This window comes from Lycium ferocissimum, chromosome 4, assembly GCF_029784015.1.
Source record: "Lycium ferocissimum isolate CSIRO_LF1 chromosome 4, AGI_CSIRO_Lferr_CH_V1, whole genome shotgun sequence".
Classification (NCBI taxonomy): domain Eukaryota; kingdom Viridiplantae; phylum Streptophyta; class Magnoliopsida; order Solanales; family Solanaceae; genus Lycium; species Lycium ferocissimum.
In genome coordinates this window covers 73,735,962-73,751,078 of record NC_081345.1, presented here as the reverse complement: position 1 = coordinate 73,751,078, position 15,117 = coordinate 73,735,962, and the positions used below count along the sequence as shown (strand labels likewise).

At 38.2% G+C, this 15,117-nt stretch overlaps 1 protein-coding gene across 1 annotated transcript; it reads right to left on the bottom strand.

Moving 5' to 3' along the window:
* Positions 1–5,064: 5,064 nt before the first annotated feature.
* Positions 5,065–14,420, bottom strand: LOC132054316 (protein PELPK1-like). The gene is made up of 4 exons (XM_059446358.1): positions 14,351–14,420; positions 13,355–13,492; positions 5,401–5,747; positions 5,065–5,310 (listed from the first exon to the last, which is right to left on the bottom strand). Exons 1-4 carry the CDS (start codon positions 14,418–14,420, stop codon positions 5,065–5,067), a joined length of 801 nt encoding a protein of 266 aa, XP_059302341.1.
* Between the last annotated feature and the right edge of the window lie 697 nt (positions 14,421–15,117).

Sequence of the window (15,117 nt, the reverse complement as noted above, 5' to 3'; positions counted from 1 at the left end):
AGGCCAACCCTCGTCTCTGTTTTCATTTGGGTCGGTCGACAATGTTGCTGAGTACATGTCGTTTCCCGTACTCACGCTACACTTGCGGCATCCTTTTGTGTGCAGATTCTGTTCCCAGCACCAGTGGACCACGAGATTAGTCGGCTGCTCGTTGAAGAGGCTGTTCTGGACGATTCAGGGTGAGCCACTAGTGTGATCCATGACACCGGATCTTCTCTATCTATGTTTACTTCCTGTCATTTAATGTCTTACAATTTATGTATTTTCGGGATGCATTCCCAGACTTGTATTCCATTTTTGTCAGTTCTTGTACTAGTGAAACCGGATTTTGGGGGTTGTAACTCTTATTTATGCTTTATGACTATCGGCTTATTTAGACTTTAAATTGACTTGTATGATTTCATCTTCCGCATTAATATCCTAATTAAATTGCTCTATCGGCTTGTGGATGGCTTACTAACTTGGTGGGAGTTAGAGCCTTCATGGCTTACTAATTTGGGTAAGTTACTCTTTTATTTCAACTACTATGAATCATGTTGAGGAATATTGAATACAGGAAAAATGTTATCACTTTGTACCACTAGATATGATAATAACATGAACATTATATGTGACAAAGAATCCAAATAACCTAGGATTTTGAAATTGATTGACTCTCTCTTTTTTCTAATATTTTTTTCATTCTTTGTGCTATAAAATGATGTCTCTTCAAGTCTAATTCTTTATCCTACAATCACACTATTTAAAGGGACTTTATCAATGTTGACAAGAAAAGTTTTGATTGTGATAATATTAAATCAAATGATACAAGGCAAGGCAATATAGACCAATCGATGAAGAAATATTAGATGAATTATGAAAACTAAGCTTGACATGATGATGCATGTTAATACCCTTTAAATGTTTTATTCTTTTACAATGTTCAAATGTAAAACAAAATGTAATAAACAATAATCATGTTATTGAGTCTTTTTTGACAACTCCTAAAAGGACTTCATAATATCTAACTAAATTAACTTTTAATTATTGCTGGTTCAGACATTTTTTATCAGTCATTTCCAAACAAGTATTGGATCATTTAAAATAGTATGGATAGATTTTCTTAAGATAAACTCTGAATAACTATGAATACTTAAATTAATAGTTTATAACTCAAATATTACTTTCAGTGATTATGTATATAATTAGATTTTTATTTTTTATATTACTTTCCTTTTAACTTATACAAGATATACACGTGCCAAGCGTGTGTGTGCGCGTGTGCGCTTGCGCATGTGTGTGCATGTGTCTAGATATATATATATATATATATATGTGTGTGTGTGTGAGTGAGATTGCAAAAATGGTAACATTTCACTGAAAAACTAAGAATCAACGAATAACAATGATTGAGCAAACTCAAAACGGCTAACGATAGAAACTTATATATATGTCAAAGTAACTCCCAAATGTCACATTGATTATAACATTAATACACCATATAAGAAATACATATATGTAAGACTTAATAACTCATGAAACAAGGTACATTTGAGATCAAATACTAAAAATGAATTATTTTGCAAACAAAATACGTATGTCATGGCACAGGAACGAAGCCGTAGCTATTCAAGGTGTAGGGGGTTCGTGTGGTGGAGAAAGCGAGGGCTTTGGCCAACTTGGAAGATAGGGCTTTGGCCAAGATGGAAGCTCGGGCTTTGGCACACTTGGGATTTCCAGCTTTGGTGCAGCTGGAAGTTCGGGCTTTGGCCAACATCGAAGTTCGGGTTTTGGCCAACTTGGAATCTCGGGCTTCGGCACACTAGGCTTAGATGCAGCTGGGACCTCAGGCTTTGGCACAGTTGGAAGCTCGGGCTTTGGCCAACTTGGAAGCTGGGGCTTTTCCCAACTTGGGATCTCAGGCTTCAGTGCAGCTGGGACCTCAGCCTTTGGGGTAGAAGGTAGCTCAGGCTTTGGCCAAGATTGAAACCCGGGCTTCGCCACACTTGGGATTTCAGGGTTTGTCATAGCTGGAAGCTCGATCTTTGGCCAATTTGAAAGCTTGGGTTTTGGCCAACTTGGAAGCTCGGGCTTGTTATAGCCCGTATTTTGTACGTTTGAAAATTCCAAAGTCGACGTGAAAAGTTAAGGGCGAGACCATATTCAAAATTATTTTAATATATGAGTTCATTTTTTAATTCAAGAAGAAAGAAAGAAAGAAGGAGAACAACAACCATGGCCATTCGGCCATGGTCTTCAATTCTTGACTCTTCAAATTTTGTCCCCAAAAATTATTTTCTTGTCGTATTCCTACTAATTCAAGGGTCCTCTCCAACGTGGTATAATTGTTTCGGAGGATAAGTCGTTCGTTTCGTCGTTTTCACACTTGAGCCAAGTGAAGAAGATAAGAAGAAAAAGGTAAGACTTCACTCCTTTTGTCTTGGAATATATATATATAGGTGTTGTGGAATGTGGAAAGGAATGTGGAGTATGAAAATTTTGTGTTATGGACATATATATACGTATGGCCGAAAATGGCATGCATGGAAAGGGATGAAAATTTTATTTGTTATATTAATTGTGTTGTTGAAGCCTTGTGATGGAGATGGAAGCATCATAGTCTAGAATTGGTGTGAAAATTAGTTGTAAGTTGTTGTAGGAAAATTATGTGAATTTATCATAGTTTTATGAAATTATGAGAGTGGAGTAGTAAGGTGTAAATTGTTGTTTTGGTTTGTGAAATTGAAAGAAGAAAACGTGTCGTGAATATTTATGTTGAAAATTGGAGGTTTGGAGTGAATTATGGTTTTGGTGGAAACTCGTATATTTTGTGAATATTTCGTAAAATGATATGAAACGTTTCCGGATTGTATTGGAGTGACGTTGATCGGTAAATGAATATGAGAATGTTGGTATTGAATTGAAAATGTGAAGTTGGAATGAAAGCTTATGCACTATGTTGGAAAGAAGACTAGTTATGCTATATTGTGTTTCTTAATGATTGTTTGTGTTGTTGGGTTGTTGTTGTTGATATATTGGGCCGAGCTAAGTCTCGGGGATGCTGTATATATAGGGGAAATGCTGCCGAAATTTCGGTAGACAAATATGAATTTAAGTTGAACTCTTGGAAGCTACAACTCACATTTGGTAAATGTGACCAATTTGTAGATTTTGGCGGATTTGGAACTTGAATTTGGAGTTGCATAAGAAGCAGAAAAGGTATGTAAGACTTCACTTTCCTTCTTTGGCATGTCTTAGACGTAATAGGCTTGAATACGTGCCTCGGGGACAATTCCTTTCCTAGAAATCCGAGATTGAAATTAGTTACTATTCATTCAGTAGAATTGAAGTAGATGTTCACGAAAAGTTGAAAGAAATGTCTAAACACCTAGAACTCGCACAAATAAGACTCGACTACCCTAAAACTTCCATAAGTAACGTCACGGAGTGTAACATGCATAAGTTGCATACGCCACCTCATTTGACTCGAGGTGGGCCCGCTATCCTCTAATTTCCTCCTATGGCTCCATTTGGCTTATCTCCGTACTACAGTTAAAGGAAACTTTTGGACATCTTTCCGACTACTAAGTAAGAGTTGTTTTAACTAATTCCTCGATTCTAAGGCAAGATTTTCTTCATAAAAGTTCCTAAATGTTTTCCAAAGTATTCATTTTTCTCCAAATCCAAGTTGTACGATTTTTGAAAGTTCTTGGTTATCATCCCGACTGCTAAACAATAGCTGTTTTAACTAAACCCTTGACCCCAACGCATGATTTTCCTTACTAAAAGTTTACAAGCGTTTTCTAAAATGTTTATTTTTCTTCAAAAACCAAGCTTTACAATATTGAAGGTCTTAAGGACGAAAACGACGACTATGGCTCTATGATGATACGATGAGAATGATGATGCCAGATATGAGAAGAAGTCTATGATGAGAATGCCAAGGATATGTTCTTACTACGAATATGACGATATGAAATGTTAAGCTATTTTGAAATAATGACTATTTGCAAAGGTTTTAAAATAAACGAAATGATGCTTTATGATTCCGTTATATGCTATTCCATGAAGTTACTCTCCATCGATAGTCTCGCCTTAAAATACTTGTTCCTCCAAGTTGAGACAAAGCGACCACGGTTATTCCATAATGCAAATCGGAGGTTTCCGACCTTACGTCACTCCGATAAAGTTATAGCTTTTGATTGGGCTCTAATGCACGCTGATGATGGATGTAATACTGGCCTAGAAGGCCGGGCACGACCGCCACTATGACAGGCGTAGTGGACTGCAAATAATTATACCGGCCTAGAGGGCCGGGCACGACCGCCACTACGGCAGGCGTAGTGGACTGCAAATAATTATACCGGCCTAGAGGGCCGGGCACGACCACCACTAGTGGGCGGCACGAGATAATTACCCCGGACGCGGGCTAATGATATTATGTGATGCAGGCAGGTTATGGATGTATGTATAAAGGTAAAAGCAAGCGTGCATAATTCCGCCTCGAGAGGCAAGCAGATACAGTCAGATCCTTTTCCTCTTGTTTCCCATGTCTTATTATTATATGTTGTCCATGTCCTGTCTATTTTATTATGTTATCGTTTATGCCTTACATACTCAGTACATTGCTCGTACTAACCCCTCTGCTTCGGGGGCTGCGTTTCATGCCGCGCAGGTACACTCAGACGGATAGAAGCCAGGATAGAAGATGTTCGCCGAAGTTGGCAAACTCCATTTGTTCTGGAGTGTCGCCGAGTCAGCGCTCTATGCCATGATGTCTTGTTCGAAGTTAGAGACTTTGCAGACAGAGTCGTGGGTTTCGGGAGTCAGTTTGTACTATGATACGAGTTTTGTACAATTACATGTTTTATTTGATTTAAAGGTAACAAAAGAATGTTTTTAAGAATCTTATTATGAATACTTGACTTAGAGATTCAAAAAAAAAAAAAAAAAATTCACGTAGTAAGAGTCAGTGGGTTCGCTCGGCTCCGGTTACGGGGTCGGGTGCCCATCACACCCTAGTAAAGTCGGGGTGTGACAGGGCTTTAGGACACTTGGGATGTCAGGCTTCGGCGAAGCTAGGACCTAAGGCTTTGGGACAACAGGTAGCTCGGGCTTTGGCCAAGATGGAAGCTCGGGCTTTGGCACATTTCGGATCTCAGGCTTTGGCCTAGCTGGGACCTCATGCTTTGGGGCAGCAGGTAGCTCGGGCTTTGGCCAAGATGGAAAATCGGGCTTGGGTACACTTGGGATATCAGGCTTCGGCGTAACTAGAACCTCAGGCTTTGGAGCAGCAGGTATCTCGGGCTTTGGCCAAGATGGTAGCTTGGGCTTTGGCCAAAATGGAAATTTGGGCTTCGGCACACTTGGGATTTCAGGTTTTGGCACAGCTGGAAGCTCGAGCTTTGGCTAACTTGGAACCTCGGGGTTTGGCACACTTGGGATCTCAGGCTTCGGTGCAACTGGGACCTTAGGCTTTGGGGCAGCAGGTTTCTCAGGTTTTGGCAAAGAAGGAAACTCAAGCTTTGGGACACTTGGAATTTTAGGCTTTGGCCAACTTGGAAGCTTGGGCTTTGGCCAACTTGGGATCTCAGGCTTTGGCGCAGCAGCTGGGGCCTCAGGCTTCTGGGCAGTAACTGGGACCTCAAACTTTGGCCAATATGGAAGCTTGGGCTTTGGAACACTTGGAATTTCAGGCTTTTGCAAGTTTGGGACTTTCAGGAATTCTGATTTTGGAATTTCAGGGAGAGGCATCTCTAAGAGGCGACCTGCAGATACAGTAGTAATGATGTGATCATGCATAAAATAGATAAATGTGAGAAGGAAGATGGAGGTTACTTTTGAAATGCTGAGCCATTTTTTCTCAGATCCAAGAATCTGGGAGAAAAATTTGATAATTGCAAATAAAATTTTGATATTCCGTTGGTTTTCCATCTTGCTTTTTATAGGTCGTACATACATGCAACAAGGAGGATTTCAAGGGATATGTTTGTTGAACTTTTCACCTATTTATCTGCCAATATTATTGTATCTTGAATTTGTCTTATGATAGCTATATTGCTCAAATATTGATATTAACAATATATCAAATAAGGTAATAGTCAAAGCACGTCATCATCACATCTATTTAGCTAGAACTTGGTAAAAGATTCTTGTAATCTGCTATACGAAAACAGTGGCAGAATTGCATTTTTCTTAAACTTTAATTTTGTTGCATTTATCTTTTATATCTAAAATAGTTTTATACCAAGAAGTAAATTTATCTTCTAATAAATAATCGGTAAATTTATAATTTTATACTGCAATTAACGTGGTAAACGAAAAAGAAAATTACTGAAAGATATCATAATAAACTAAGTAAATGATAAAATTAAATTCAATTACAAAGAAAACAAAACGGCCAAATGTTGTCATTACCGCATTGAATACGACCAATCATTTTAGTGATTCTTAGCATTCAAAAGATACATATACATAACACAAAATTTCATAGATGTTGATTCTCAACCAATTTCATGTTGTTAAAGTACGTGATATTATCAGATATTGCTATATCAACACATTCTCTTGGCTCTGAGGAATGAAGAAGAGCTTGGAAGGCAAATGGTGCTTAATTATTACGTGCTGCCAAGAAGTGAAATTAAAATTTGGTTCTTGCAAATTTATATGCATTAGGTGGTATATATATCTATTGTTGGAAGAAATTTTCTTTAGTTGATGTTTAAATGCTAATTTTTTTTAACTATTAGAAGATAAGATTCACTGTGTTATTTTAAATAAGATTTTAACATTGTAAATTTCATCATTAGTGTGGGGTATGTGTGTGTGTGTTAACACTATCTTTGAAGAATGTTGTTAAGGATTTAATTATTTAATGTCTAAGTTATTTTTCACTTTTCTGAAATCATAACTTCTCTACTAAATAGTGAATTTTACTTTTGATTTTAATATTAGATTTACGCCTTTGAGAAACGAGAAAGAGCTTGTGAGGCTTCTTACCAATATGATTAGACGCTATTTGGGGTTCTTCCAAACATCAATCCTGTTTGTCGCGAAGAATACTGGAGGTGAAAAGTCGATCAAGAAACACATATCTCATACTAGAGCTACCAAATCTCCAATCAAGGTTACACCTTATTTTTAGTGGCTGCTAAAACTCTGTATTGCTCTTTTGGTCTTCTCTACATGTACTTGTACTATTAAAACATGCTAATTGTTATACAAAGATGTCGTAAGGGAAAAAATATATACTAGTACTAGTTATATTAAAAGTCGGGAGCCCTTTTACCAAAAATCAAATTACTAAAATGTCCTCCTAAAGAACTTAATATATTTAAAATAATATTTACATACAAAAGGTAAATTTAATATAGACATTTGATGTCCTTTTTCTTAAAAATCGATGCCTTTTGAAAGATAGTATTAACGTTCTCCTTGAAAATTAGTTCAACTGTAAAGTTATTTTCCGTCGTGATGGTGTTCAAAACTATTTTATATAATACTTCTCATTTGATGGTTTAACCAGTCAAAGTATGATCAAAGTAGTAAGTGTATTTTGGTACTCATTTGGTTAAATCACCACCCTCCTTATGAAAAACCTATGCATTTGTGTTAGGACCAATTCTTCCATAGCCACCAAAAAGTTGAATCGTTCGAGTCAAGGACAAACTGGAAGCATACATTATTTGAGTTAAATTTTTCAAACAAAAAATCAATTGAATTTACAGAGAAGATTAAGAGAATAATGAAATTTTAGGATCGTGCTACTCCTATGCACTCAAGAATCATATTCTTGAAGCAGTTTTCTTAAGAAGGATTTGCAGTGAAATATGAATAATCACACAAGAATTTTCGCGTGGAATACTTCTTGCTCAAGGGAGTCAAAAACCATGGCCTGTCTTCAATATTATTTATGGAAATTTTCACTATAATCCGAAGCGATAACTAGGTTTACAACTTCATTGTCAAACCAAAAGGACCTATTCCTTAACAATCCGCCTATAATCCTAGGAACAATATTACACAAACACTTATCACCAATACTTGAAAAGGCAAATAAGTGAAACCACAATCAGAACCTACCTATTACAACAAGAGAACTAGATGGAAAAATCTTGACAAAACACAGGTTCTTTGTTGGTCAGTTGGTTCTTTCTGAGAACAAGGTCTTAATTGTGGTCACACTTGTCTCCCATTGGATGTTCGTAGAAGTAGTTGGATTTGTTCGAGTTCCAATGCTCCATAGTGTTGTGTATATATAGTAGTGGTTGTCGCCTTCAGTTCTTGAATCCTTGAAGGTTTTGGTTTCATGAATTGTACTGGAAAATCAAACCTTGTAAAAAATGGATCTTCCTTTCTTTTCTTGTATGCGTGCCGGCTTCTTTGTCCTACTTTAATGCTAATTTCCATGTTATTCAACTTATGGTATGTTGTAGAATATTATGATAACTCAAGTCCAACTCTTCGTAGAATAGGAATCAATCAATATTTCGTTTTCTCTAAGAAATAGCTTAAGTCTCCGGTTGCGTAACCACCAGTTCCTTTGAGCAGCTTTTCATGAATGTTGCGACTGCTTCACTAAGTCTTTTGGAGATCTGGTTATTCAAATGATTTCCTCCTTACTTCTCTAGTTGATTGTCTTAGGTACATTATTTGTCAAATCATCAAAACTTCAGTGTATAGATCATAATTATTGAGTCAATAGCTACTCAATAATTTCCTCCTTTTCGATAATGACAAACACATATTAGCTTCATATATATCTTCAAATAATACTGCGGCCAACTTACATTATCTTCAAAGCTGGATGAACTTGATATGATCTTCACATGTCAAGCTTACTTCATCCTCAGTTCTAGATAAGTTTCTTCTCACTTAAGCATTGCTACTATGTTGACAATTTTCCCTCTTAGAACTAGCTCCATGTTCTTCCAACACTACAACTTCATGTTGATACAATTAAGGCTGACTACATGAGGTTTGTAAGCTCGCAATAATTCACCTTGAGTTCAAAAAGGTTTGTAAGTTCGCTGAGTCAGTAAGACTAAGTAAGAGGGATTACTCAATCTAGGGACTAACCTTCCACTCATTGCAACACATGTTGGTGGCTAGGTTATAGAACTAAGCAAGTATGATGATTTGCTTGAATTACGCAGGACTTACCCTCCAGTCATTGCAACCTGTTAGGTGGCTAGGTTGTATAGAACCTGTGATGATGATATGTTGTCCCTTGATGTGTAAGGGCTAGGTTCTTCAGCTCAGGACATAATTCATCTAGCGCTCCTTCCTTATACCTCCAATATTTTCCTTCCTTATAACTCCTCATCCGGTGCCTCTAATAGGACTGTTCTTTTATACATAAGAAACAGTTGCTTTACAACAAGTGTCTTCCTAAGTGGCACATGGGTATATATATGCAACTTTCAAGTATTGCACCCTCTATAATCTGTTGTTGTCATGATATGTCTTTGCCTGATATATTAGAGTTGTTGTCATATGATAATAGATATTTGAATAAAATATCTTCCCCTTTTGACATCTTAAAAAATAATAAGTAAGTACAAGAGCTCTGAAAACTAAATCTTGTTTAAACCTTCAGAGGAATATTTGCATGCACTACATTAAGTCGTAAGACCCAAAACAAAGACCGTTACATATCATTACATGAATTCAAGGATAGATATGAATGTCAGGTCGATTTTAAGTAGGATTCTGGTTTGGTACAAACTCATGAGGGGATAGGGACCAGGTTCTTTTAATTTCATTTATGTTGATAAGTCCCTATGTAGATTAGTACATGTATCCACCTTTGGTATTCTTTTTAGTTTTAGTTCTGCCTCTCTATCGACCTCATTATTTCTTTCTTCATCCCTACTGACATTGTTTGATGTCGGCCTCAATTTTTAAAATATTTTATTCCTAATTGAAATTTTTTTCTCTTGTTAATCCCTATTACGATCCACTTTAAACTTGCGTATAAAAGCGTACAAATAACTTAGCTCTTTGTTTGAACACAGAGTTGCAATCTAATTTTTACGGAATTAGGAAACCATTTAAAAAAATGATATTTACGAAAACCTTTATTAGTACCAAAGAAAGGGGAGGGGTTATGATGATTTCCCAAGGAAGGTGTTAAGCACCTCAGGAAATCCACAAACACGGCTATCGGTGGATTTAAACTTTTTGTGGAGAACAAAAGTTTTACTTATTTAAGAAAAGAGTTTATTTTACATAAAGAAACATGATTATTTTAAACGAGTATAATCGAATCATAAATCTTTATAAATACTTAGCCGTTTGTACAATTTTTACTTTGTGAAACTAGTCAACATTTAAATAAGCTAAGTAATATTTCATCGGTTAATTATACTTATCTGGGTTACGACTTTGAATAAATTCAACTATGAAACTAGACAAATATAATTATTTTAGCCCTGTAGTTTAATAATTTGAAAAGGCGGAAAGATCTTTAAGTTAAACTAAGATCTGATAATTACCAAGCTTTTATGAAAATTATTATTAATACGCTAAATTTTGCCGAATGTAGAGAATCATTACTGAATTGTTTTAACTTAGAACAAATTTTTTTGAAAGGAAGCCATAAGTTTTTTTAAAAAAATATTAATGAACTTAAAACAAATTTAAACTTACAGAAAAATGAAAAATAAAACCTCATCTTCAAATTCCGCTGGGATTTTAATCATTTGGGTTAGAAAAATATTAGTAGATGTAATGACCCGTTTCGTTGTTTTGAGCTTTTAGGGTTTTTTATCCTTTTCACCAAAATACCCTTTCCGTAGTCTCTTTTCTATATTTATGACTTGCAGGGATGGGTGGCGGGGTTCCCGAGGCAATCGGGCGGGTCTTCGTTGGTTTTGAGGATTTTAGAGATTTCTAAGTTGAATAAGTGAAAAAGAGTTTACCAATAGTTGGCTTTTGGAAAATTGCGTCCGAAATCAAATTCGGATAGTTGTGTTAGGTCCGAAAAGTGATTCTTGACTAAGTTGAGCTTTTTGTTCGGGTCCGAATGCGTCTGTTTGTGTGGGTCATTAGTTGAAAATGTTTGTTTTGGTTTGGATGGAGTTGACTTGTGTAACGACTTGCTTTTGTGTGTTTCTGACTTGTATAGATGGGTGAAGCGTTTCACGAGATAATCGGGCGAGTTTCGGATTAGTTTTTGTATGTTTAGAAGTTTGAGAGTTAGTTAAAAGGAGACATTTGACTAAAGTCAACACCGGGGTAAACGTGTCATTTTTGTGGTTTCGTCAATTTCATTAGGTCCGGAATGTCATTTTTGACTTAGTCGAGCCTTTGATTAGGGTCCCGAGGCGTTTGGTTGCGTTTTGGGTACTTGCTTGGAAAGTTGAGTTTTAGTAGTGTTGGAGTTGACCTTGATCAACCCCGGGTCAAAACGACCTCTTTTGAGAAATTTGAGTGCGGAAGCGAGATGAAGGGGACTAGGTGGGGAATCGCATTCGCGAGATGGGGCTCGCGTTGGCGTAGGGTAGTCGGGGTCTAGGCCAGGTTGGCCTGGTCATCGCGTTTGCTATCTCCAAGTTGCGTTCGCGATCTACCAGTCGTGTTTGGGATGGTATGGGCTGGGTAAGGTCACATTCGCGATCGACCAATCACGTTCGCGAAGGGTCTGGGCTGGGTAAGGTAGTGTTCGCGAGGCTAGTTCGCTTTCACGAATGGTAATGGCCTGAATAATGAATCAAAACCCCAAATCCGAGTTTCATTTCTCGTTAACCATTTTAGAAGCTAGAGAGCTCCAAATTGAGAGAAGTGTCAAGATCAAGTTTCTTCACTGGGGGTAAGATCTTAACCTTCCACTAATCATTTTCCATTGATATCTTCCTTTAGATTAAGCTTGAATTCATGGTTTCTAGAGTAGAAATTGGGGCTTTTTCTGTAGAATTCGGTTTAATGAATTTATGAAATTGAGGGTTCAAATGTGATTAGAACTTGATGATTTTTGGGCTTTAGACTATCTAAGTTATGGTTAAGATGTTTCTAGGCTTAAATTCTAGATTTTACCTTGTGGGGTCGGGGTTACCTTTTTGCGTTCTGGACTAAACCTTAGCAATACGGGTATTGTTGGGTTCATATGATCGTATAGATTACTGATTTGACCATATTGAACCCGAAATCATGTTTAATTACTATTTTACCCTTGGGGTTTTGGATGGGGTTTTAGGATGGTTTATGAACTTGAATTCTATATGGAGAAATAGATATCCATAGCTTCGTATTTACATCTAGAACGTGTATTTGAAAAGAGTGGGCTCGTTTGGAGGCTCAAAGGAAAGGCAAGGCCGTGGAGTGACTCTTAGGCTTTAGATTCAGGCAAGTTGAGACTTACTAGACCCTTTATGTAGTGTTTTGTGTTTGTACATGTAATAAGTGGCGAAATGGGAATTGGGGGTCCTGTACTCGTGAGGTGACGAGCACTTGTGCTGGTACCAGTGTATCTTGTTGTGTAATTAAAATAAGAAAGTATTATAATTTTGATGGAGATTATGTGTTTAGCCTTCGTGCCATGAGAATGGTGGATAAATCCGTTTAGGTTAGTACAATTGTTGTTTATTTGGGCCATGAGAGCCATGATTGAGTAAGTACTTGTTTATAATGACTTGAGTTGCATTCATCACTCCACATCTCGTCTAATCTATGGAAAGTGGCAATTTAAATCTTGATATTGACTTGTTATTTTGCATTTTCATGATGTATGGATATCCATTCATTCTTTCATGATATTGGTTGCATGTGACTGGTAGATGGAAAAATAAGTGCCTCCGGATATTGGACATGGTACATGAAACGGATTGATGATGATATTTATCCAAAGGCTAGGATCCGATGTGATTTGAGAGATCTGGTATTTCGGGTGGGTATATGGACCTCATGCATCCCCTATGGGTCACGTGAAACCTACTACAAGAGCGTGTGTATACCGGTGCATATGGTCATTGCATTGCATATTATTCACTTGCATTGCATGCATTCTCTAAATCTCATACTATTTATGTTGGTTTGACTTGATTTCATGGCATATGTGTGACAAGGGACTTAAAGATGGGATCTTTAGGCTTATACTTGACATAGATGATATTGGGTGGAATCTTTATTCTCGAATTGGACTTAACTAAGTAAAAGATTGAATCTTTACAAGTGAGTTAGCATAGGAGTGGATTGTAAGAGTGTCTTTAGCTTCCATACCTACTTTACTTGTTGAATAGTTATATTTATTGTGGATTTGAACTAACAAAGCAAGAAGAGGAATATCGGAAGTACCAACCCTCGCCATCACTATAGTTTAGGGTCGGTCAACGATGCTGCTGGGTACACGTGCTTTGTGTACTCACTCTACACTTACTGCACCTTTGTGCAGGTACTGATCCTGGTACGAGTTGAGCACATCTCTTGGAGTTTGCCAGAGCATTTCGTGGAATTTGAGGGTAGGCTGATAAGGGTCCCATAGCACCAGACTTCACTTTATCTTTACTATTTCTATCTTATTCCCATTTCAGACAGTATATGTATTAGTATTCAGACTTGTACTCGTAACAGATGCTCATGTACCGTGGCTTCCAAATTATGGGGCATTGTATCGACTTAGATTATTATGTCCATGTTTTATTAGAGTTATTATGAGACTTATATCATTTTCTTTATCTAATTTCAGTACTTAATTATGTTTCGCGACTTAGCCGAATGTTGGGGAATTTTGGTGGTGACAAATTTAGTATCAGAGCACTAGGTTCAATGGTCTGACAAGTACATGAGCGGTGCCTAGTAGAGTCTTGCGGATCGGTGCGATAATGTCCGTACCTATCTTCAAGAGACTACAGGGCCTTTAGGAAACTTCACTTCTTTCATTCTTATCGTGCATCCTTGACGATACCAAATACTGAGTTCTTGTTTCACTCTTTCTCACAGATGGTGAGGACTCGATCGACCGCGGCTGGAGGGCTGGAGCCTTCACCTGCACCCTAACCCGTTGGTAGGTCTACTGTTCGGGGTAAGGGCAGGAGATGTGGAACATGCAGAGTTTGAGTGGCAGCACCGGCCCCAGGACATGAACTAGTGGCACCTTAGGGCCGTGCCAGAGCAGCATCTCCCGAGCAGAAGGTGATTGATCAGGATGAGCTAGTTCAAGCTGAGCGGGTTGGGCTAGGAAAGGCACCTCCGGGTTTCATTGCTAGCACTGTGCTCCAGGATACACTGGCTCGTATGATGGGTCTTCTTGATAGTATGGTACAGGCTGGAGTACTACCAGCTGCTTCTGATGGTTTTAAGACTAGGGTGGGAGGACATACTTAGTTCACATGGTTTGCTCCCGAATTTCAGACTCTAGGTACTAAGCCCGCACCTGCTATGGCTCCCTGATTCACGAGCATGCCAGTGCTAGGCCTTGCTTCACCTGCGACTGCACAACCCATGATGTCTGTGGAGGAGCAGAAGATGTTTTAGCATTTCAGGAAGATGGATCCTCCCAAGTATGATAGAGTCCCTGAGGATGACGCATATGAGTTTTTGATTAGTTGTCATGAGAGGTTGCTTAATCTCGGGTTAGCAGAGTCTCGTGGTGTGGATTATACTACTTTCCAGATAATTGGCCCCGCCAAGCAGTGGTGGAGTTCATTTGTTGAGACAAGACCAGTAGGGTCCCTTCCGTTCACTTAGGATTCATTCACTCAGGCCTTCTTGGAAAAGTTTGTGCCTCGTAGTATTCGAGAGAGAAGCAGAGCTCCATTTGAGGGGTTACGCCAGCAGCATATGTCTGTGACAGAGTATGAGACCCAATTCCATGCCTTATCTCACCATCCTTTGATGATTCTTCCTGATGAGGCTAAGAGGGTGAGGAGGTTCACCAATGGATTGATTTGTGCCATTCGTTTGATTGTAGCACAGATGGCTGCCACAGGGTCGTCCTTTCAGCAGATTATTGATGCAGTTCTAGAGGCTGAGTTCATTAGGCAAGAGGATTATGAGGAACGAGCGGTCCAGGGCCCCATTTAAGAACTCATGTGGGTACCTTATCTGGAGGTAGGGGACACTTCAACGGAGGTCATTACCATCTAAATGCTAGGCCGGTGGTAGCAGCTATGCTAGTTTCTGAGAGGGGTCAGTCATCGC